General features: G+C 48.5%; 2 protein-coding genes across 4 annotated transcripts; one reads left to right on the top strand and one right to left on the bottom strand.

Moving 5' to 3' along the window:
- The first annotated feature begins 998 nt into the window (after positions 1 to 998).
- On the top strand, positions 999 to 6308 carry PARP16 (poly(ADP-ribose) polymerase family member 16). The gene is made up of 6 exons (XM_036389973.2): positions 999 to 1222; positions 2105 to 2242; positions 3035 to 3241; positions 4315 to 4486; positions 4836 to 4977; positions 5599 to 6308. The coding sequence occupies exons 1-6, from the start codon at positions 1031 to 1033 to the stop codon at positions 5741 to 5743; spliced, it is 996 nt and encodes a 331-aa protein (XP_036245866.1). The 5' UTR covers positions 999 to 1030; the 3' UTR covers positions 5744 to 6308.
- Positions 6309 to 10202: 3894 nt separating this feature from the next.
- Positions 10203 to 14990, bottom strand: LOC118690959 (gonadotropin-releasing hormone II receptor-like). Of its 3 annotated transcripts, XM_036389979.1 has the most exons (5): positions 14576 to 14990; positions 14180 to 14281; positions 12838 to 13347; positions 12371 to 12572; positions 10203 to 12085 (listed from the first exon to the last, which is right to left on the bottom strand). In XM_036389979.1, exons 3-5 carry the CDS (start codon positions 13342 to 13344, stop codon positions 11679 to 11681), a joined length of 1116 nt encoding a protein of 371 aa, XP_036245872.1. In that variant the 5' UTR covers positions 13345 to 13347; positions 14180 to 14281; positions 14576 to 14990; the 3' UTR covers positions 10203 to 11678. The 3 variants fall into 3 exon arrangements, with proteins under 3 accessions (XP_036245872.1, XP_036245873.1, XP_036245871.1); XM_036389980.1 differs by lacking the exon at positions 14180 to 14281 and having other exon boundaries at positions 12838 to 13350; XM_036389978.1 differs by lacking the exon at positions 14180 to 14281.
- Between the last annotated feature and the right edge of the window lie 8132 nt (positions 14991 to 23122).

The raw sequence follows: 23122 nt of genomic DNA, 5'->3' as shown, positions 1-23122 counted from the left end.
TTTTTCCCCCTGACCCATAACCCCTTCCAGTCTCTGAGAGGAAAATGCAATTTCTCCCTTTACCCCCTCCAGGTCACTACCTGAGAAGATGCTGCTGCTGTACCCTGTAGGCCTCTTGCAGTTTCCAGCTGAAGAGAAAGCACCATTCTCCCGTACCCCTCTCCCAGTCTCTACCTGTGAGGGTGATGCCATTTTCCCCTGTACCCCTTTTCCCAACCTCTACCTGAGGGCAAGATGCCATTCCTGTCTGTACCCCTCTCCTGGTCACCCCCTGAGGGGAGGGTGCCATGGCCCACTCTACCCATCTCTTGATCAACACCTGAGGGGACGGCGCCATTTTCCCACCGCACCTCTCTCAGTCTCATCCTGAGGGGAAAGCACCATTCCATCCCCATACTCTTCTCCAGGTCATTACCTGAGGCAAAGGTGCCATTCCCTTTCGTACACCTCTTCCGATCTCTGCCTGAAGGCGGGGAAGGCGCTATTCTCCACGAACCTTCTCCCGGCCTCTGCCTGAGGGGAAGATGCCACTGCCCCCTGAACCCCGCTCCCGACTTCTGCCTGAGGGGAAGATGCCACTGCCCCCTGAAACCAGCTCCTGGTCTCTGCCTGAGGGGAAGATGCCACTGTCCTCTGTAATTATCTCCGGTCACTACCGGAGGGGAAGGCGCCGCTCCCCCAGACCTCCGTCCCTTCTCCCCGTCCGCACGTAACGGGGCACAACCGCCCGCTGCCCCCGCTCCCGGCGGCGCACGGACCGACAGCTCCGGCGCGGCGCGGGGCGGGCGGAGGCGGCTGCGGGGCGGAGGCGGCTGCGGGGCGGAGGCGGCTGCGGGGCGGAGGCGGCTGCGGGGCGGAGGCGGCTGCGGGGCGGAGGCGGCTGCGGGGCGGAGGCGGCTGCGGGGCGGAGGCGGCTGCGGGGCGGGGCGGCGGGGCCACGCCGCGGCCCCGGCGGCGGAAGGGGCGACGCCGGCGGGGCGGGCGCTGCCGCCTTGTCGGAGCGGCCGGGGCTCGGCAGCCCCCGCCGGGCATGTCAGCGTCGAGCCCCGGCCCCGGCGAGGCGGCCCCGGGCGCCAGGGAGGCGGCGCGGCGGGACCCGCTGGCCGCCGATCTGCGGTGCAGCCTGTTCGCCGCCGCGCTGCAGAGCTACAAGCGCGACTCGGCGTTGAGGCCCTTCCCGGGCCGCTACGCCAGCGGCGACAGCAAGGACTTCGAGGGGCTGGTGAGTGCCGGGGGCCGGCCCGGGGCAGCTGCCCGAAGCGCCAGGGCACCTCCCCCGATGGGGAGCACGGGCTGCCCGCAGAGGTCAGGGCAGCGGCGCCGCAGGGTCACGGATAAAGCAGGATGAAGGGTTTATCCAGTCAAGAAATCCAGGTTTAAAAGAGTATTAGGGATGCTGACCGATAAACCCACACTGGGAAACGCCCAGATCCGGTGTGGACGTCACGTGAAGTAACAAGCCATAGGTAACAGGTAGGGAGCCGACAGGACGAGAGGAAGCGGCATCAAACTGCTCAAGATTGAGGATTCTGGAACATTTCTACCCTGAAAGGGTGGTTAGGCATTAGCACAGACTGCCCAGGAAAGTGGTGGAATCCCCATCCCTGGAGGTGTTCAGAAAACGCGTAGATGTGGCACTGGGGGTCATGGTTTAGTGTTGGGCTTGGCAAAGTTAGGCTAAGGGTTGGACCCAGTAATCTCAGGCGTGTTGTCCAGCCTTAATGTTTCTAATATTCTGTGAAGTGTTATGAGGGTTAAATTCAAATTCATACCGAAGGATTTGCATGTTACATGGCCTGAACACTCTCATGTCAGGTCCACTGCAGATGCTGCCCTGTGATAGATTGTTTTCTCTCAGGAGCGTGTCTGATTGTTTCTGTACGAACCCTACAGATGCTGTTGGTAAATATCACTGTAACTTACCCAGCTATTTGCATTCAGAGCAATTGACAAACTTCCCCACAAACTGGAAACAAGTGTTTATATCTCAGAACAGAACCTGTTTTTCAGATTGTTGGGGTGAAATATTGTTTTGTTTTCACTAGAGGTCCCTGTTTAATCGCAATGGCACTAAGGAGCTTGTGCTAAATGCCTCTGTTGTTAGCTTGCAGATACCAAGGCTCTACCAAGCCTGAAAGAGCTTCTGGAATCTGTTCCAAATACAGATAAAAGGACCTGGGAGCTGTTTAGTTGGATTCTATCATCTAAAGTCTTCATGATACAAAGTACTAAGAAACAGGAGGTAAGTTTTGAATTCTGAAAATCGTAATTAGAATTTGGTTTTTGAGGCAAACTTGCACTTCAGAGAATATTTCCTCGTCCCAGAATTAAGTTGGTTATTGTGAGAGCTTGACAGCTGAATATAAATCCATTCTTTTCTGTATATAGAGAGGGATGTTTTAAAGTAAATTTTCAGGAAGACTGGTTGGAAGAAATAGTTACCAATGTCAGTAATTGATGATAGACAGTGATTGTAGTTGGTTACTGCAGTTAACATAACATGCACGTGCATAGTTTAGTCTGAGAGAGTCAGTTTGGGTGTCATGGAACTGGGTCCTGCTTGTCACTGAGAAAGACAATTCTTGTCTTCTGTCCCAAAAAGGGAAAGGTTCAGAGCCACTGAGGCACTTCTGTAACAGGGATCAAAATAGTTGTAGAGATTAGCAGCAAAGTGAAAACAACTTCTGTTTTTGTTTTTTTCCTCTTGCAAGATCAGCTGATGAATATATTGTCTTAGTAGCCAAAGCAGAACTGTGATATTGTCCTTGCATCATAAATTAATTCATAATTACAATTCAGGTTTGGGGTTTTTTTTCTGGAGACAAGATTAAGGATTTAACTTCAATAGCAAGAAGCAAGAAACGGGCAGGATTTTTACTGTGCACTTACTCCTTCTGAATTGTGACAGTGTTGAATTCTAACTCAGAAAAGCATAATCAGAATTCATTAAACAGTATGAAGGGACGGGAAGCAGGGCTTCCAGTGAGTAATCTAACCACATAAACCAACATTGATATTCCTTCCTGTTTTTAAGTACAAGAAGATCCAGGAACTCACAGGGATGTCTGGGGCTGCAGTTCCTGCTCCACACTATCTCTTTGAGATCATGTATTGTGATCAAATGAACACCAAATTTGCTGAGACAAAGGGAGAGCGGGACCTTATCTATGCCTTCCATGGGAGCCGCCTGGAGAACTTCCATTCCATCCTGCACCATGGCCTGCACTGCCACTTGAACAGGGTGAGGCTCCTGCCATTGACACCATCTTCCCTTGCTCGCTTGCAGCTGGGAGCCGTTTTAAAAATAGGCCCAGATTCCTTTTGGGGTATGAAATGTGCTGATGCTCTTGTACTGCTGTGTTCATTTCAGTGTAGGCCTTTGCAGATGGCTGTGTTGGATTTTCTAGTGCAGCCTGAGGGTAAAAACTGGAAGTGGCATGAAACCCTTTTCACCAGTGTGACAAATTATGAGTGTCCTTTGCTTCTTTATAAGGAAGTGCAATTCCTCTGAAAATCCTGTCCTGTCTGACAGCCTGCAGCTGGGAAGTGCCTGTCTGCAGAGACAGAGGATAGTGGAGGTTTTTTGCCTGGCCTTGTGTTTAGATCGGCAAAGTTTCAGGTGCTACTTGCCAGTGGAGCCTTCTTAAAACGGTCTGGTTTAGGGAGACATCCCACAGGATTTGCACCTCTTCTGATTTCAGTGGAAGGGAAGTTGAGATTCCTGGCTTTTTGTGTCAGCTCTGAGGCAGCTTTGACACAGCACCTGCTTGACATTCCAGTCAACCTGGACTGTGTTTTTTCCCCACATTCTCAATGAGTAATGGTTTACTGGGTACAATGGACTTACTGGAGTAATAATTTTAGCCAGTGTGGCAAATTGAAAAGTTCTTTCCTCTTTTCTAGTAAAGCATGGATTTAAATGAAGTAAAGCCTTGCCTTGTTTGGGGAGTTTGGATTACTTGAATGATGACAGTCTCAATAAATCGATGAAATGCCTTTTAACAGCGGTGCAGTCATGTTGATGTAAAATACTTTTGCTGGCAAACTAACTCCAAATCCGGGAAAGCATGAATCTGTCCACACCAAGTGCTCTGCCAAGCAGCTAATTTGAGGGATGGGAGAGGGCAGCAGCCCCACCCCAAGGAAGTTGTGCCAGGACAAAAACAGTGCATGGACCAGGCCCAACATGGGTCAGAAAGGCCTTTCGTAATTTACCTTCAGGAGCAGAACTGCCAGTCTGAAAGGAAAGAACACTTGCATGTTGTTTGAGGTTTGCAGCACATGATTTTAGGGTAGATTTCTGCTCTGTTTCAGACATCCCTGTTTGGTGAAGGCACCTATCTGACCAGTGACCTGAGCCTGGCTCTGCTGTACAGCCCTCATGGTCTCGGCTGGCAGCGAAGTGCACTGGGCTCTGTCCTCAGCTGTGTGGCTGTCTGTGAGATCATTGACCACCCAGATGTAAAGTGTCAGGTGAAAAAGAAAGGTGAGTCTAGCACAGTAATAACTGTGTAGTAGTTACATCTGTCCTCGATGTTGTTTTTCTTTCCCTTTTAATATCAGTGGCTCCTTGAGCACTGGATGGGAGACTTACCTCCTTGTCACCCTGGTCTGGGCCATAATGTCATCCATACCAAGGATGACTAGGAGTGGTATAGCCTCAAGCAAACTTCTCACTCTATTCTTGGATGCTGAGGGATTCAGGGGAATACCAAGACTAGATTTTTGGTTATCTCATTCTCATTCTTCTGGGGGGTGTGTATGGGGGTGTTGGTTGTTTACTTTTTTTTACAGTTACTTGAAGTTCTGCAATTTTTTTTCTTTTCCCAATTCAGATTCAGAAGAAATAGACAGAAAAAGAGCAAGAGTGAAAAACAGTGAAGGGGGAGATGTACCACAGAAATACTTTGTTGTCACAAACAACCAACTTTTACGAGTTAAATACTTGCTAGTGTATTCACAGAAGCAGCAAAGGAGGTAAGAGTTCAGCTGTCTAGAGGAATGAGCTGCTACTACAGCGAGATAAACACATGTCATCGTTGAAAAACAATAGGAAACAACCAAGAAAGATATACTGCACTGCCAGAATTTGTTTGTAGCCTGTTTCCTATGGAAAAAAGTCTTACACCATCGTGTTGCCTCTGTCTCGCTCTTTGAAATTCCCAGGCTCAGCTAAATTTGCTTTTTTTACCAGACCTGTAAGCACTTAGAGTCTTTGAAAGGTCTAATTATCTGTTTGTGGCAGAAAACCAAGAGTGGATGTCTGGTGAGTGCATCTCTTACAACTGCCTCAGTTTTAACTCTGCCCTTATCTATCCTAAGTGGCAGTGTTCACTCAGCTACTCAACACATGTCTACAGGCCAGGCAGCTACAGCTCCAGACCACAGGGAACGGTGTGAACATGGGGAGAAAAGACAGGATTGTGCACAGAGACTTAAGGAAAAGTGATATGGTGAAAATCAGGGTTCCTTGGTTACAGAGATTGTGGAACAACTTTCTGTTTTTATAGGATTTGCTTAAAATAATGAAGCCTGAAGTACTTTTTGCCAAGGTATTTGTGCATCTCTGACAGAATTCATGTCCTTTTCCCCTTTCAGGCCTTCTAATGAATCTTCCTGGTTCTACACCCACCGTTTTGCTGTAATGATGATGCTGTACCTGCTGTTGCTGATAGTGATAGGGGCCAGCAACTCACCAACCTTCATCTACTACTGGCACAGAATGTTTGACTCGGAGAGATGAACCAGCTGAGATGATGAACTGTTCATTTCACCACGTGCCTTAACAATAGCTGATCTGCAGTGCACTGCCTCTATTCCAGAGCTCTGGAAATAAAGGTGCCCAGTTCTGTCACCAACATATTAATCCTCATGGCATCTCTGCATTTATTCTTATTTCTGTGTTCCTGGGATTCATGAGGATGCCTAGTACAGCTGAAAAGGATCACTGTGGTGCAACTTAGCATGAGCCAATCGTTAAGGGTCCATGGAAAAAAGGTTATTAAGATTAATGAAAACTAAGCATGGAAACACTCAGGTGTAACTTATTTTCTGTCAAGCTGAAGTATGTTTGCACAAGTTGGAAAGGAGGATTTTTCTGGATGTCAGGCAAAGCAACCTGTTTGGGAGTCTTATCTGTATGTTTGCAGAAACTGAATCTAGTGATGTTTGGCATGTATCAATACAGATGGAATTACTTTTAAAATTCTAAAGCTAACTTTGGCCAGGAATTTTTATATTTGAGCATAATGATTGTAAGGAAAAAAATCAACAAGAAATAAAACAACCGCCAAATGGAAGAACTTAAATGGTTTCTAGTATGTTTTTTTCCCCTCTGTAGAACATTGTTGTGTTTTAATCCCAGCTGGCAGCTAAGCACAAATCCAAAACATAGTTACTGCACTGCTATGAGGAAAATTCATTGTATCCTGGACAAAACCAGCACAAACATCTACAAGGCTAGATCAGCCATGATCTATCTTATCCTAGCTTACTGTGCAGATTAGACAAACCCAGGGTTTTCAGCATCAGTACTGAATGAGGATTGTTCTTACCAAACTGGGGATTTGTTAGAGAATACACCATGTGCAAGTTAGTAATGCAACATGCACAGGGCAATGCTCTCTTCTCTCTCCTTCCGGTCAAGTCATTTGTGTTTGCGTGTTTGCAAAGCAACCTACAACTGCCTGAAACAGAAAAAGGAGCAAAGCACTGTCCTCTGATTAGTGACTGGGCATGGGGTAACCCCATGAAGACCCAGGGGTTCTAGGCAAAGCAAAGTCAGATAGGTGCCACAGTTCAGTCTCTCAGTGCAGCCTTTAGTAGATTTGATAAATGCAGATTTTCATTGCACAGTGAACCCTAACCACAAAAAAACCCCAACTCATCACATATTTCCAGCAAATGAGTCTCTGATTACTAGCTTACTCATTAAATATTTCAAAGAAAATCTCTTATTTTTCTGATGTTGTTCCGGTACCTAATTGCCAGAAATAATGTCCTGGTAATCAGGTTTTTTAATTCAAGGCTGAGAACAAGCTCATTTACAGCAACCCCTCTTCTTGGTGACTGGAGCTAGACACATTTATCCCAGTTAATTTTGCTGCCAAAACAAATTTATTTATTCACCATACAGCTTGCAAAACAAGAACATTATAATCCAATTCCCCATTGCCTTTTACAGCCCGTTAATAATGCTCACTGTCAAAGGACACTGCAGTGCCTCAACCCAAGAAGTGTCCGTGCTAATTATAGCAGAGATTTGCAATTAAAATATACATAAACAAATAATTTATTGTGCAACAGGTTCAACTACTTCATAGTTTACTCCTTGATATTTCAGTGCAGAAACTTGGGGTTTGGGATGTGCACAGGGGTCATGGGAATATTTGCCTATTTTTGTCTTCCTCAGCATGTTATATTAAATGTTGTGCCATGTAAATATACAAGTTTAGGGGAGATAATGTGCCAGCCAGATAACCTGGAGGTATTTTATGCTGTCCAAAGGATACTGCTTTGTAAAAGCCTGGTTTGTTTGAAAAAAAAAACCCATCTTTTGGAACAGATGGGCTGTTTGGGGCCCTTTGGAAAAGGAGGAGGTTGAGCAGCAGTTGTGGGATGGCTGTCTGCTGCACTGCAGGGAAAGGCACAAACCTGGGAGCTCCTGAGCCAGATGAAAAGAACACAGCAGGGATTTAAAGCTCTTTTCTTTGGGTTTCTTTGCATAGGAAAGTTTCTGAGAGTAAGCAGAAGTAATAATAGTTCCAGGCTATGTCCCCAGAGAGAAAGCATTGTGGGGGCTCATGGCAGACACGCACAGTCCAGCTCTGCAATGAAATCAGCAGGTATCAAAGGGAAAAAAAAAAAAAAAAAACAAAAAAACAACAAACAAAACCAGCTTTTTCTGCTTTGATCAGTTTGAATAGACACCAAAAAAAGGAGGTGGTTTCAGGTGGGGGCTGATGGATGTGTCTGGAGTATCCCTTGGAGAGCTTGTAGCCCCATTCCTCGTGCTCAGGCCTGCAGGGATTCTGGGCACAGCCTCATCATTGCTTCAGCTCCACAGCTGTGGAGCGAGGCAACAGCAGTGGGAAAATATTTTAAATACATTTAAGGTGCTCAGATCCTACCTAGCAGCCTGGCAAAATACTTAATATCCTACTCCCACGCTTGTTTTCGGAGCTCCCTGCTGATTTCAGCATGTGTTTCCCAACGTGGCGAGGGGCAGTCAGCTGGATTAATGTGGGTATTGTGCTGAGTAACTAACAGTATTATGAATTAACCCAAGGTTTGTGTTAGCCTCTTAAGCCACTTGCGTGGCTCTTTGAACATGCACAGTGCTATAAAAACACTACCAGGGAATGAATCAGAATTTCCTCTTGAACAAAGGGCCGCTGTGTTTGAAGCAGGCGGCCCAGGGTGAGGTCGAGGAGTTGTAAAATACAGAGCTACCTGCTCTTATTAATATGTTCATTACATTACTGTGGTGAATATTAAGGAATTGTTACCTAATCAGACAAATCTGATCCTGGCTGGGACTGCAAGAAGTGTGGTAACTGGTGTTTCCTTGGTGGGAATGAGCAGGTTTTGAGGAAGCAGGAGAATTTTCCTCCAACAAGCATAAATAGATAATAAATATAAAAAGTATTTTTTTTCTCTCTCTCAGTATTTTATATATATTTATATACAGAGATCTCAGGAGCCAGCTGAGGAGAAGGGCAGGTGCTGTTGGAGACAAAGGGTTTGGGGCAATGGGGGGAGAGAGAAGGAAGCACCACAGAAAGCAGGACCACCCCTGGGTTGGGGGGGAAAGCAAGACTTAGGGATTCATGCTCCTAATAAGTGATGCAAAAATCTTGTGCTTTCTAAAGTGTGAGCAAATACAAGAAAAGCAGAATCAGAACAGGAATATACAAACCAGGCCTGGGCTTTGGTCCACCTCTGGCAGGACCCAGACTGATCCCAGCTTCCCCAGGGAGGTGTTGCCCACCTGCTTGCTCCTCCTTCCTGCATGCAGGGGACACATGGCTTAGCAGCACACGTTTCCAGTGACATTTTCCTTCTCTCATAAAAGCTGTCACTTTGGGCACCTTGCCCACACTCCAGACTCCACAAGATGTCACTTTGAACATCAGCAACAGGAGGGAAGGTATGAAAGAGATGGGCAAAAGGAGCAGCACTGGAGTGCCTGCAAGAATCCCAAGGAATGTGCCATGCTTCCCCCAAGGACTAAGGTACATATGCTTGCCAGAATTCCCATTTTCCTACTCTTCATAGAGATGTATTCCAATCTAAATTATTGTAAGATTAGAGTCCTCCTAAAGCCAAACCCACTTTTGCCTTTTCACTGTACCCATGGGGTGTAAAATCCTTCCCACAAGGAAAAAAAGTATTTCTTGCTCCTCAGAAAAGACCTCTGAGCTCTTCTGTTGCTGGGCAAGAGGAGACGTGTATGAGCAATGTTGTATCTGTTCTCTCCCACTCAGCAAAAAGTGGATGAAGACAATTTTCAGTAGATTAAAGACACTTTCCTACTTATTCAAGGCTTGCCAGAAAACTAATGCACCTTCAAGGTCTGCCTCCCATCAGCAGTATAAACAAAGAGACCAAAGGAGTGTCTGATGAATAAATTAGCTTCCCCTACTGCAAGCCATTCCCATCACCTTACAAGAAGCCTTTTTGCCAGCCTGGCATCAGGCACCCCCTGCTCTGTTAGCATTGGGTAATTAACTTTGAGCAGAACGAGCCCAGGAAAACCAAACTGCGATTACGCATCTCATTGAGTTTGGATGCTTCCTAAATGGCTCATGCTTGTCCCCACCAGTTGGTCTGGGCTCCTGCAGTTCTAATTGATTTTTTTTTTTCTCCTTGGGCTACATGTTTAGCATAAATAATAATTAGTACCAGAAGGACAAGGGCTGGGTACCCATGTGCAGTCAGCATCACTCTGAGCACTGTGGCTTCCTGTGTCCTCATTGCCCAGCCTCAGCCATCCTGCAAGAAGTGCTTGCCACCCCTCTAATTTCAATGATTTGTTAGCTGGTGAACTGGGATATCAATGCAGATCCTTTCTGTCTGATGGGGAGCCAACACCTCTTAGAAACAGGGTTGAGATAAAGCCCCCTCAGTGCCCAAAGGAGATTTGTTTTCTAGAGGGAAGACATCTCCCAGCTCCCTACACACGCAACCACAGCAAGACAAGGGTTGTTTTTAAAATAAAGCTCTTTCATCCTGATAAAGTCCAGATGCTCATTCAAAGCTGCAGTGGCCACAAAAATAGCCAAGAAACTGCCTCCTGCCAAGTCCAGAGCTCCTGAGCTGTCCAAAGGTTTAACTAAACTAAGAAAACAACAACCCACCTGGCTTAAAACTGAATTTCTCTTCAAAAGTAAACCCCACATTTAATAACAACCATCAGATAATAAAAAAGAAATAATCCACTCTTTCTAATTACCTGGAAACGACAACACAGTTGAAAAAAGACTCATCTCTTCAACCCACACCCAGAGAAAAGACTTCTGCCTTCACAAGCAACTTTTGGCACAATGGTAGAAAGCAAACAACCCATGTTACTCACCACAGCTCAGCTGATCCCTCCAGAAGCCCTCCTTGCCCTCATTTACTTCCATCTGGCACTAATGGTGCTGATGGAGCCCTACCAGCTACATCCCATCATTTCATCATTGGGACACCTCAAACACACCTGTGGGGTGGCTGTACCTGCTCTGCTGGGGCAGAGCTGAGGGGCTGGTGTTGCTTAGGGCAAAGCAAATGTGGCCTGCAACCTGCCAGCTTGTTCTCTGGGACATGGGGACAGAAAGGTCCAGGGGGGCTGGGCAGTGTCAGGTCTGGTTCTCAGTACCCCAAATTCTCTCTTGGTTTGCCCTGTGCCCCACAGAGCTGCTGTGTCTGTCTGTACCATCCCCTTCACACCAGAAAACAGTAGCAGGGACTCTTTTCCCTTCTGGCTCTCTTCAGAAGAGAGAAGAAACCTCACCCCACTCCGCTGTGGTTCTTTGTACCACTCTTGCCTAAGTCCCTCCATCCCCACAGCAATCCCTCCCTGCCCACCATGCCTGGGGCATGAATGCCCCTGCATTAGTCAACCTCCAGATATTTAGATCTTTCCCAGGGCTTGTCACACAGCCATGGGAGAACCAGGCAGGTTCTGAGTCAGGAGATCTGAAATTTCCAGAGAACTTTTCCTACAATGTGTGGAGAAAAAGGAGTAAAAGCCTGTGATCACACCTTTGCAGGCTCAGGGTGGCACCATCCATGCAGCTCTACAGCTGGGTGTAGGTGCAAAGGGCACTTGAAGACCAGCCACTCCAGAGACATGACCCTGGACCACAGAGGAGATGGTGAATTTCCTCCCAGAGGTTGATACTGGAAGCGTAGAGAAGCTTGATCCCAGAATCAGGACTGGAGCATGAGTCAGATACAAAAAGGATGTTTTTCTAGTTGTCACAATGCTGCCAGAATACAGCAGAACGACCAGAAATACCCCCAGATTTTTCACCCTGAGTACAGGGAGGAGACACATTCTCAGTTTCTGGCCAGAAACCCTCACCCACCAAAGGTGAGTAGGGAACCTCGTCATGACAGTCTCCAAAATGGTCTTACAGGACAAAACAGTCCCAAAGCTGTGCTGGCCATCCCCTTGTGGGTACATCTCTTCATCACACTGTGCTGACAGTTGTCCCGTTGGAGCCCCCTGACGCCACCCCACCATTTGCAGCACCATCCTTGGTGGTCTTCTCTGAGGCTGAGATGGGTTTGTGTCTCTTTTGCCTGGTGATGGCTGTTTCAATGCCCCTGAGACACAACTGCACGTCCTCCCGAAAGGAAGGGGTGTACAGTCCATAAATGATAGGGTCAGTGCAGGTGTGCAGCAGGCCAAAGAGGAAGAAGCTGTGGTTGACATACTCCGGCATCTTCTGGATCATGGCTGGCTGGAACCAGTACCACAAGCCCAGGAGATAATAAGGGGTCCAGCAGATGATGAAGGTGGCAACAATCACTATGGTCATCTTGAGAGTCTTCATGCGTGCCTTGGAGATGTGTTCGTTTTGATTTCTTGTTAAACCTGTCAAGGAGAGTCAAAAAGATAATTGAAGATAGGGGAAAACCAAGACAACATAATCATCCATGACTCTGCTTCTGCCAGAGAGGGAAGACCATCTCATAATCTGGTCCATGTCCCACAGGAAGCAGAAGACAGCAAGGACCGGGGTCAGTAAGTTTGTGCAAAACCTTAGTTAGTTTGTGCAAAACTTCTTAGCTTTCAAAGGATGTTGTGACACACCCAACAACAATTCCAGGATGGAGAAGTTCAGTCATGGAGGACATTAAAACGCTGGGATCTACTTACCTTTATTGACCTTTAGCTGCTTACTGATCTCCCAAAGGATCCGGATGTAGCAGACGATCATGACACTCAGGGGGGTGATGTAGAGGGTGGTGAAGGTGAACATGTTGTAGACAGTTTCCTCCCAGTGTGCTCGGAAGCTCCCATGAGTAACACACTGGGTGAAATTCCTTCCTGGGATTGTGTTCAGGTGGAAGAGGAAAAGCTGAAATGGAGAACCAAATAATAACTCAGAGAGGATTTGGAACAGAGCACCACATCCTAGAGATGCTGCTGGCTGTGCATGGAGAGCACCTTCCTGCTGGTGTCAGACTGGGAGATAGGCTCTGGGCACCTAACTCATGCCTTATTCTGGTGCCTGTGGAGTCTATGGATTGGGATGGACTGGTTGAGGATGTTGAGATGGAGAAGCCCTTTTCCAAAACCACCCCAACCTAGGCAAACTCCATGGGGAGGACACTGAACTTTACCTGGGGCAAAGCCAGGAGCACGCTGCCAGCCCAGGCAGCACGGAGCAGCATCCCATTGCGGCGGTGAGCACGGGAAAAGGGATGGAGGATGGCTGCGTGCCGGTCCAGGCTGATGACCACCAGCACCAGGGCAGCAGCATACATAGCAAAGAGCTTGAGGAAGTTGAGGACCTTGCAGGAGATGTCCCCTCCATACCACTGCACTGTCACGTTCCATGCTGCATCCAGGGGCATCACCATCACTGTCACCAGCAGGTCGGCCAGCGCCAGGCTGAGGATCAGCGGCTGCACGTGGGATTTCCTCCTCTTCCTCAGCAGGCTGCCCAGCACAGCTGTATTGCTGCCTGCTGCCAGCAGGAAGAAGATGGCTGTGATGACCACACGGACCTTGGCTGCTTGGGTGAACCGGGGCTCCACCCAGTACTGGGGGTAGGCAGAGGCTGAGACATTGGTGTCCTCCTGCGTGGTGGGGCAGTGGGGAGATGCAGGGAGCTGCTCCTCACTCATGCCCTGCTGAAACACAAGCAGCAAAATTAACCTCATCTTAGGGGTTGTGTAGTGCTGCAGCTTTGACAAAAGTGGGGAGATGGTGGGATCTGCACTGGAGGTACCAGCAGCAGTCTGTCCCATTCTGTCTTGTCCCATCCTGTCCCTGCCTGTCCCCTCTGTGTTGCCCATTTTGCAAAGTCACCGTGTCCCCCCACCATGGTGACCCAGCCTGGCCACCCTCTCTGGCTCACCCCTGCTGTAGCTACAGTGACTGCTCACACAGACATATATTTTTAGCTCTTTGCAAGGTGGCTGAGCAGCTGGGAAAGCAGGAGTGGTGGCCAGGACCATGGAACCAGTCACTGTCTGCCAGCATCCTGCTGGGAATAGGTCATACCAGAGCTGGCTGAGCCTGTGCTGGGGCAGCTGTGCTCAGTTCAAGGACTTGTCCTTCCAAAGGGAGTTTGTAAGCAGGGCTCAGTTTTTTAGAAACCCCACAGCCCTTCCCATTAGTGTGATAAACCTTAATGATCCATCTCCATTTTGAGTGCCAGATCTGGGGTCATGGGCAGGAGCAGCTGGGGGTGACCAGGCAGGAGAAGGGGCATCCCACACTGTCCAGAGTCTTACAGTGGCTCCTGGGAGAGGACCACAGTGGCATTTAGGAGGCTGGACCTTCCCAGGACCCAAGCAGCACCAGCACAACACCTCTGTCCCTTTCCCTTCTGGAGGCAAATCAGGAGGAGGAAGGAAAGGTAGAACCCACCCTAAAACGGGGGTGGCTGGGGAGTGATGAGCAGTGTGGTTGTCCCCCACACTTGATTTCATTGCCCTTTTTACCTGAGTAACTCACGTTTTAAGGACACACACTTTCAGCTCCTGTGGTCACAAGCTGTTTACAGTCCCAGCTGCAGGTACAGCACATCTCCTACTGTTTCAAGCACCTTCCTGTTTGCTGATTCCAAAGTAAAATATTCCTTACCTTCATACAAATAACAGGAACAGCAGAGATCAAATCTGTCTCCGCAGTTCTGCAACAACACCTCGCAGCAATGAGCCCTCCTCCAGCCCCACCACCACCCCCACAAGCCCCCTTCCCCTTGCTTCCTTCACCCCTCCCTCCCCAAAGAGGAACTGAACAAACAAGCAGCAAAAAGAAAGAACAGCTAAAAAGTACCAAGTTGCTTCTCTGGAAAAAATGAGAAATCTGATTGCAGGTCAGGATTTATCCCAGCTGATGGGAACATACCTGGCATACGCATGCCCTGATGCTGAGAGAAGATGCTCCGTGTCTTCCCCAGGGGTCCCCCACCGCTGCGGTGCTGAGTCAGGACGCTCCAACGTTTCCTTGCATCAGATCCCTGCAACAAACCTTGAAGCAGTAAAATTTCCCCTTGCCAGCAGGCAAGCCAGGAGCGACGCTGCTGTTAGCACAGGCATATGCAGGCATCTGGAGATGGGAATGCTGCTGCAAACACTCCCTGCACCTGCAAACCAGGAGCGGGGCACACCGAGGCAGGCACCCATGGGCAGCCTGGCTCAGGCAGCCACCATCAGCCCTGCCCTTGTTAGCTTAATGAGCTGCCCACTTAATGAGCAGGCAGCGGGGATGATGACAAAGCTGCTGTAATGCAAGAAACAGCCAAAATTCAAAACGTTGTGGCCAAACGTGGCTCTATCAGGGATAAGTGCCAACACTCCCAGTACTGGTTTGCTATAAATACAGGAGAATGAGTTAATTATCCTGGGAGTTAGTGATGAACATCCCGTTGCTCAGACAACCGAGAAACTCGCAGACACGCGCACACACGCACCTCAGAGATGCTCCTGGACCACACCGGTCCATGGAAGCATCACAGGTACATGCTTGAACTGGAAATGCTGCAAGGAGGGAATTAACAAGGGGAAATGTGGTTCATTTTGCCATTTTAATGAATACACTTTTTTTCCTGCAGTCTATCAGTTCCCATCTGGTTCTTTCTGTATCTCTTGCAGCATAACACAGGGAGAGGGAAGGACCTTGGGAGGGACAAAGAGCTCAAAAGAGCTTAAAAAATACGAAGTGCAATGCGAGGACAGGGAGGGAAACTGAGGACATCCTGCTCTTCTGGAGCTGTGGGGGTGAAAGAGGGATAGCCCCAAGCCCTGCTGGGACCAGCATTGGCAAACACACTCCCAGGGGCTTCACTGGGACTTTAATGACATGCAGACAGACCTTCACATTTTCCAGGCTACTAAATTAAAGAGTACGTGGTATACAAGTCCCTGCAGATCCCAGGCTGGCAGTGGTGGCTCTGCATTGTGCCCCAAGAGGAGGAGATTCCCTTTCTAGAATAGGTTTTCCATTATTAAAACTACTCCCACTTATTTCAGGAGGAAATGCCTGAGCTCTGAGGGTGGTTGCACCATCTCTGAGGCTGCTGTGCTGGCAGGAGTGCTCCAGGGCACAAGCAGAAAAGGTATTTTCCCCTTTTCCAATTTGACTCTTAAACCTTTGTGGGTTTAAGAGTCAACTTGTATGGCAGAAGGACCAGCTCCTGAGACCCAGGAGATGCTGCAGGCACTGGACCATGTTTGCCCTGGAATCCCCTAAACTCTCCATCACTTCTGCATAGAGCTGCCAAAAGGGATCAGGAGGAAATCTCTCTGCTCAGAGCCACTCCTGCATCTGAAGTGCTTTCCATACAGGGGGAAAGAGGAAAGCAGAATCTGCTGGCACTGCCAGTGAGCACCAGCCAGCCCTGACACATGGGATGGGACTGTCCCCATCACCTCCTTACCTGACAGAGGCATCACCCACCAGTGCCTTGGAAACGAGCCTGGCCCTTGGGGGACAAATACCACAAAATCTGCATAGAATTTGGGTGGAAGCCTGTTTGTTCTAGCAGCCACCTCCTCCTGACATTAGGTTCCTGCTCAAAGCTGAGATTAATTAGGCCCTACACACTCATCCTTATTTTCCCTTTCATTTAGCCCTTTGCACCTGCATGAAAGCAATTAAGTAGCAAGTCAGGAATGTATTCCCTGTTCGTCCTTCATCCTGGCTGATGGCCTTCTTGTCTAGAAATGTCCTCTCCATCCCTAGCTGTATGATGCAAGAGAGGGACAGGATTTTTCTTGGGAATTGTAAGCCTTGCTTATGCCACAACAAAGCCTTTAGTCTCTGTTTGGAGAGGATTTTTTTAGCATACCATCACACAGAAATGTCCTGGGCATGCATTAGCAATAAGTCTTATTTTAAGGGTGGGGTCCCTTATTGAAATGACTGCTTTTCTCCAGCATTTGCACAGTAACCCCCTTGTGTTTTCTCTCTTTTTTTTTCTTTTGCTCATCTCCTCAAAGGTCAGTTTGGATGTTGTCTGCATGGCAGCCTTCAGCCGAATCTCTGAACGCTGGTTTAACGATCAGAGGGTTTTGGTGTCCAGGATTAGGAAACAGTGCTGGCAGGCAGGGCTTGTTTCCATACATCCCAGCTTGGCTCTTCCCGAAATCTCCTCCTCTTGGGATGCTGCCCCAGTACATCCCCAGAGCTGCAGTCCAGTGCTGGGTCATGAGGGGACAGAGCTTCCCCCAGTGTCTCCAAAGAGGACTGATCTCCCCAAATCCGTATGGATCATCCCGGGATGCTGGAAAAAACAGAAATCAGGAACCACACTGGGTAATACAGTACCAGTGAAAATTTCTGCATGAGCAAACCTTGAATAAAAATGCAAGTGCTGTGTTTTTCCATCAGACACCCTGTATATACTGGGATCTATCTCATCAAGGGAGAGCAGTGTAGGACATAATTTCCATTAACCTATAGCAAACACAGGGCAGGGAACCTGCTTCTGTTTGTTCTGATAAATCACTGCTGGGGGCTTGGCTTCCCAAAGAGAAAAACTTGTATTTTCCTCTTGAGAGAAACTCCAGCTGCTGGTTGTTGTGGGGGGTGAGGATGGGAGATTCTTCTGCTGGACTCATCACCCAAACCCTCCCCCCAGGCAGGTGCTTCTGCCAGGCTGGGTGCCCAAAAACTTCCCTTTATTCAGAAAAACCTCATGATTTCAGAGTGTTTTTAATGCTGATTCTTTTTCCCCCCCTGCAATTCTTCTCCTTCTTCTCCAAACCTTGAATTGTCTTAGGAGCAGCTCATCCAAGGAAATTTTTGTCTCATACTGGACTCGAAACAGAAAGTCTAGTCAGGGACATCTGACATGCAATGTTTTTGTGAGTAAATACCAGCGTCCATGAAGTCATTTCCCGGGGTTAGAAATGAGCTCACCTCTGGAACAGCTTCTCTTCTTACCCAAAGTTCACAAGTCAAGCGATTGGGAAGCTCCCAGTTTTCAGCCTTTTCATTAAATAACAGCATCATAAAAATTAGCACGGTGCCACTGTGCTGTAAGTTACAAACAGGTCTGAAACAGGGCATCACCCAAAATTCCCCAAAATCTCTGCAGCAAAAGACAGAGACACAAAGCCCAATGATCACTGGGGATAAACCAGGACCTCATTCTGCCTGCTCAGCCAGCCCTGGCTGCTCTGTTGAACCTGCCAAGGAGGGATGGTAATTGCTGCCCCTCCTGGGGATAAACTGGATCACTCCATCCCCCTCCCAAAAACCTGTGTTTAAAGCAGAGGGAGGGATCTGTCTTGCCTTCTGGGCTCAATTACTTGGTAAACTGTGCCATTAGACAATTTCTTGGTGAGACAATGCTCTGTTTCTGATTCGGCTTTTTATATTAAAACCTCACTGATAAAAAACTCTTCTCGGGGGTTTCACACCATGGGACAGGGGTATTGGGAAAAACATGCTCAAACCTGCTGCAATTCCCACCTTTTAATACCCCAGGCTGGTGCTCCTGATGCTGCTGAGCTCAGATGTCCAGAGTATCATTCCCAGTCATTCCCCAAATTTACATCTTTCCACTCAGAGTTCCTCCATCTTTCACCAGGACACGTCAACCGGAGTAACATCCTCCTCCTCATCTCTAAACTGGAAAAGAAAGAGGGTGGAATTTATCATCCCAGACCAGATCCTGAAGTCAAGCCTGAAGAAACATGGTGGGATCTGGTGCCGAGCCCTTTCTGCTCACCACCAAGGGATAAAATCTGGTGTTGTGTGTGCATCACTGCCCCACTCAGCTGAGCTTCCCCACAGCAGCTTTGCTTTCCTGCTTTCCAGCCCAGGCTGGAATTTATTTGGGGAGGAAATCATTTGGGAACTTTCACCTGGTACCCCAGTCCCCAGTAAAGCAAGAAAATAATCCACAGGGTCAGTGGAGGGGCCATGGGTCCCCTTCAGCTTCAGCATGCCCTGACCCAGTCAGGGCTCTCACTGCCCTAATGGGATATTTTTTTTGAGCTGGAAGAAATTATGAAATGCCAATGTTTTCGTTGTGACTAACCATGGAAGTGAACAATTTTGCCCTTGTTTTTGGACAGGGTTTAGTTGCCTCTTGCCTTTGCCTTCTGTGCCCTCTTTTATCCTCTGCTTTTTTATTCCTTGTGGGACCTGTCCATAGTGTTGCTCCAAATATCCTCCTCCCTCCAAACTCTCAAATAGGATTCTATGCCCAAGGCCATATTTGGATGCTCCTTCCCAAACATTGGCCAAATTCAAGGGCTGCTCTCCTTTGTCACATTGGGGGAGAGGTGAGATGTGGGGAAAACTGACATCCCTGTGGGACCCTTGGCAGTTACATAGGGCTTGCAGGAGTAAAAAGCAGGGAACACCTCCCCTGACTCCTCTTTCCCAAGAGCTCCATATCTCCAAGCAGTTTTCAAAGCTTAAAGATACTCCTGGATGAACTTTATGCAGGCACATGATCCTTCTCTATGCTTTTAGGAAAGGATCAGTTTCTGGGTGGGGAGAGATACCATCAATGCTGAATTTGATGAGCCAGAGGGATATAATTTCTGCTTCCCAACTCTGCTTTTACCCTCCCTCAAGAAATCTGCTCTGAGCCAAGATATGGGGCTGCAGGAAGCCACTGACTATCTCTATGGATGAGCGTCAGTGCTGCCATCTCCCCCCATCCAGATCTGGCTTCCCAGGGAGGTGTTTCTGGGAGCCAGCATTCAAGTTGCTCCTGCCGTTTCTCTGCAGAAGTGCTCATCTCCCATGCTGCCTTTGCAATCTGCTCCCTGCAATTTTTGTTTTAGATGGGACAAGGTGTTCACAGCAGGAGCTGCCAGGCCTTCCTCCAGCAGCTCTTGGCCCCACCAAAGCCTCTGGTGTGCTCCCGGCAAACACACATTTACCCTCCAGCGAAAGCTGATCTGGCCACATATTCCAGGGGGAATCCCAGCAGCGCTGGAATTAGCTCGGCAGAGACCGGCTTTTCCAGCATGTCCTTGGCATAGTGCATGAGGTCATGAGATATTTTACATCTCCAGTCGCCCCCATGACCACAGGCACTCCAGGAAGGGGAGGCATTTCCATGCTCTCTTTTGCCAGTGGGGATGCTGGCAAATCCTTTTGGAGCTGAAACCTGGGGGTGGATCAACCCTGATTACCCCAGCCCAGGCACGGCCCCACATTGCTCAGTGCAGAAATTAACCTGACAGAAATTCCCACATGGTTCAACAAGGAGTGCCCAGTGCCCTCACGGCTCCATCTCTTTCTGTCCATCCCATGTAGAGTCTCATGTGAACACTAAAAAACACTTTTTAACTCAAAGCTTCACTTTCACTGCCATCACTGTTGCCTCTGGTCTGACTTACACAGCCTATACCTCTCTAATGTGCTGCCAGTGCAATCCCTGCAAAATAGGATAAAGACAAACTGGAAGAACTAAGCCTGCCCCTGCACACTCATGGATCAGGCAGGATTTTGCTGGTTTTTAGGAAAAACTGGCTGACGTTTTGCTGGTGCAAATCACTGCAAACCTGCCCACTTCAACTTGGTTTATAGCAAGAATATGGAAAAAAAGGCACAAATGAGACCATGATCGCCATCCCTTGTGTGGGAGGCTGCTCCCCACGCCAGCATGGGTGCACAGCCTGGAGTGCATCCCAGCCCAAAGCCAATACCCATAAACAGGAACAATAAATCAAGGATTTCTTCAGGAGAAATTAATTACCCAAATCAACATGGACTTTGACACAGGATGGTCTTTGTCCACCCAACCCTGTCCAGAGCTAAAGCAAACAGCTGGTGGACTGTGGGTTGGAGCTCTGCTCCTGCCCTTCCTTTGCAGTGTAAATGTACCCATTGAGGTGCTGTCCTGGCTTGGACCTGGCCACATTCCCATCACGCCTGTTCCCATCCTGGGACTGCTTTTACATCGTTGATCAGAGGTTGTGCAATAGCTCAGGCCCTGCCACATCTGTGGGCAGGATGTTCCCCACACCATGGTGCTGCCCTGCAAGTGTCCCTGAGCAGTTAAAGCTCCAGGGAGAGACTGGGATATCCATTATTCATGGAGGCCTTGAAAATAATGGCCTTCTTCATCTCAAAGAGAGTTTCTAAATGAGTCAGTATTCTTATCTTAATTTCCCCAGCTCAGACACTTAATTAAAAAGGGATTCACTGTTGAGGCACTTCTGGTGCTCTCACAGCATCATGGTTTCTGCCTCTCCAAGCTCTGATGGGAAGGAGAGACAGCAGATATGGCCATGGCACCTAGGAGGGAGATACCAGTGGGACCCTTCTGCAGTCCAGGACATCCCAGTGACCAGTGAATCCCTTCCCAGGGTATGTGGGTCTATATGTGTGCAGCAGGGTGGAAGGTGACACTCCCTGGGCACTCCAATAGCAAACATGTAAAAAAGCACTAGCAAAAGCCCTTTTCCTTTACAGATGGAATCATGGAACAGAGGGCACTCTTTTACATGTCAGGAGTCAGTTGTGTTGTGCTGGTGCCAGCAGATATTTGGGGGCTTACCCCGTGGAACAGACCCCACAACCAGCACAGGCACTTACTGTCTCCTCACTCCTGGCTCTTTCACCACTGCAGAAAAAACCTTCCTGAGCTCCAGAGCTAAAATCAGTCCTTCCCTGGATCCTGGCTCTCCTGGTGTCCCCACTGTGTGCTGCCTTTTGTATCTGTTCCATAAATGATGTTTATGGAGCTGAGCACTACTGAGCCCCAGAACAAGTTTTAGCTCCCAAGCAAATCCTTCCAGAGGGGAAAAAGGTCCACTCACTCCTTTTCTCCCAGTCATAGCCTGTAAATCCTCATCCACACAATGAAAACAAATTCCAGTAATTCATTTTTTTGGCTCTTTTCCAAAGATTTTAGGCAGCTGGAGTGCAATTTTGTGCTGATGAAGCGGTGGAGGCTGGCTTAAGTGAAACAATATTGCAGTGGCTGCGAGGTTTGCTGGTGTTTCAGAGCTCAGAGGGAACCTCAGGGACCGGCCACATCTCCAAGTTCTCCTACAAGCCATGGAAATCGCCACTCCGGCTCCTGGGATAGCAAAACAGGATTTAAAAAAACAACATTAGCCACCCCTGGAGCATGGCTGGAGAAGTGCCGGGAGCCAAGTGCTTAATGAAATCCCAGCTCCCAACTCTCCCTTCTAAACCACGCAAACTTCCCCAAAGTGTTTGGGATGGAACAAAGTCATCAATCAGTTATTTTAACTCCCATCTCCGTAAACAGAAGCAAGCCCAGAAACATGCAGCAGGGGAAAATAACCGTCAGCTCCCTTTGGCGGAGTGGAGAGGGCGCAGGGAGGGAGGACGAGGGCAGCCGGCAGGGAATTAGGCATGGCCTTGGCCCAAAAGTGGATTTATGGGCCCCACAGAGCATTTTGCAGACCCCACAGCCTGTAAATTCCACATGCAGCCCTACAGCAGCCCCTCCAACCCTGCTATCCCCCTGGCATGGTACAGTTGGCTTTTGGAGATGGCCACTCTGCCCATGCTGTACTAGAAATGGTGGGAGGCATGAAGAACCAGGATGAGCATTACTAGCCATCTTTCCCTTGGATTTATAGATGAACACAAGAAAAGTTATGGATACAACCACAAAGGAGTGTGGGGAGGGAGATGCTGCTGGCACCATCTGCTGTCACAGTCCTCTGACACTGCCCCAGCCTCAGCACTGGTCAGAGGCAGCATTAAGCGTGGCAGCATTCACATAAAGACCTTATGGCTTTGACATTACACATCAGTGATGAAACCATGGAAAAAAACCATGAGATTTGGGTAGGCTCCCCAGCATTAATCCAGGAGCAGAATGAGTCCAAGAAGCTGTGGATCTGTTATCTGATGGGAAGGAGCAGCCTTAGGCAGCTGAAGCCACTGGTGATGGGCAGAAAGAAAGGAGGAGTTTGGTCTGGGATGCATCCTTGTCACTGGCAACAGGTACTACAGCCCTGCAGACCACCCCAGGCATGGGGCAGCCCCTGACTTGTCCTCTCCACCCCAAGGGTTGGGGAATTGTTCACCTCCAGGCAGATGGAAAGCCTCTCCCAGAGCTGGTGGTTCTCAGCACTGGGAACATCTGGGGCTCTTCTCATGCTGTTCCCTCCAAAGTCAGCCACGTGTCAGAGCTGCAGCAAGGGATGGTCAAGCCAAGAGAGACTGTGCAAATGAACTGTTCTAGAGACTTGGGGTTTACATGAACTCACACATCCCAAACCTGCTCCTAAAGCCACACACATGTCTCCAGAGCTTGTCTTGAAGGACACTTGCTAGAGAGAAAACAGCCATACTGAGGAGGCTGCAAAATCCCCTGCAGAAATGCCTGCACCAGCACTGGGTTAGAACTATCATCATCCATTTCCATAATGTAAGGAATAACAGTTTATTCATTTTGCAGAACAGCACATTTCCTTACTCAGCAGTGTGACCCATAGAAAT

Source organism: Molothrus ater, chromosome 13 (assembly GCF_012460135.2).
Source record: "Molothrus ater isolate BHLD 08-10-18 breed brown headed cowbird chromosome 13, BPBGC_Mater_1.1, whole genome shotgun sequence".
Lineage (NCBI taxonomy): Eukaryota > Metazoa > Chordata > Aves > Passeriformes > Icteridae > Molothrus > Molothrus ater.
This window is presented reverse-complemented; position numbering and strand designations above follow the sequence as displayed.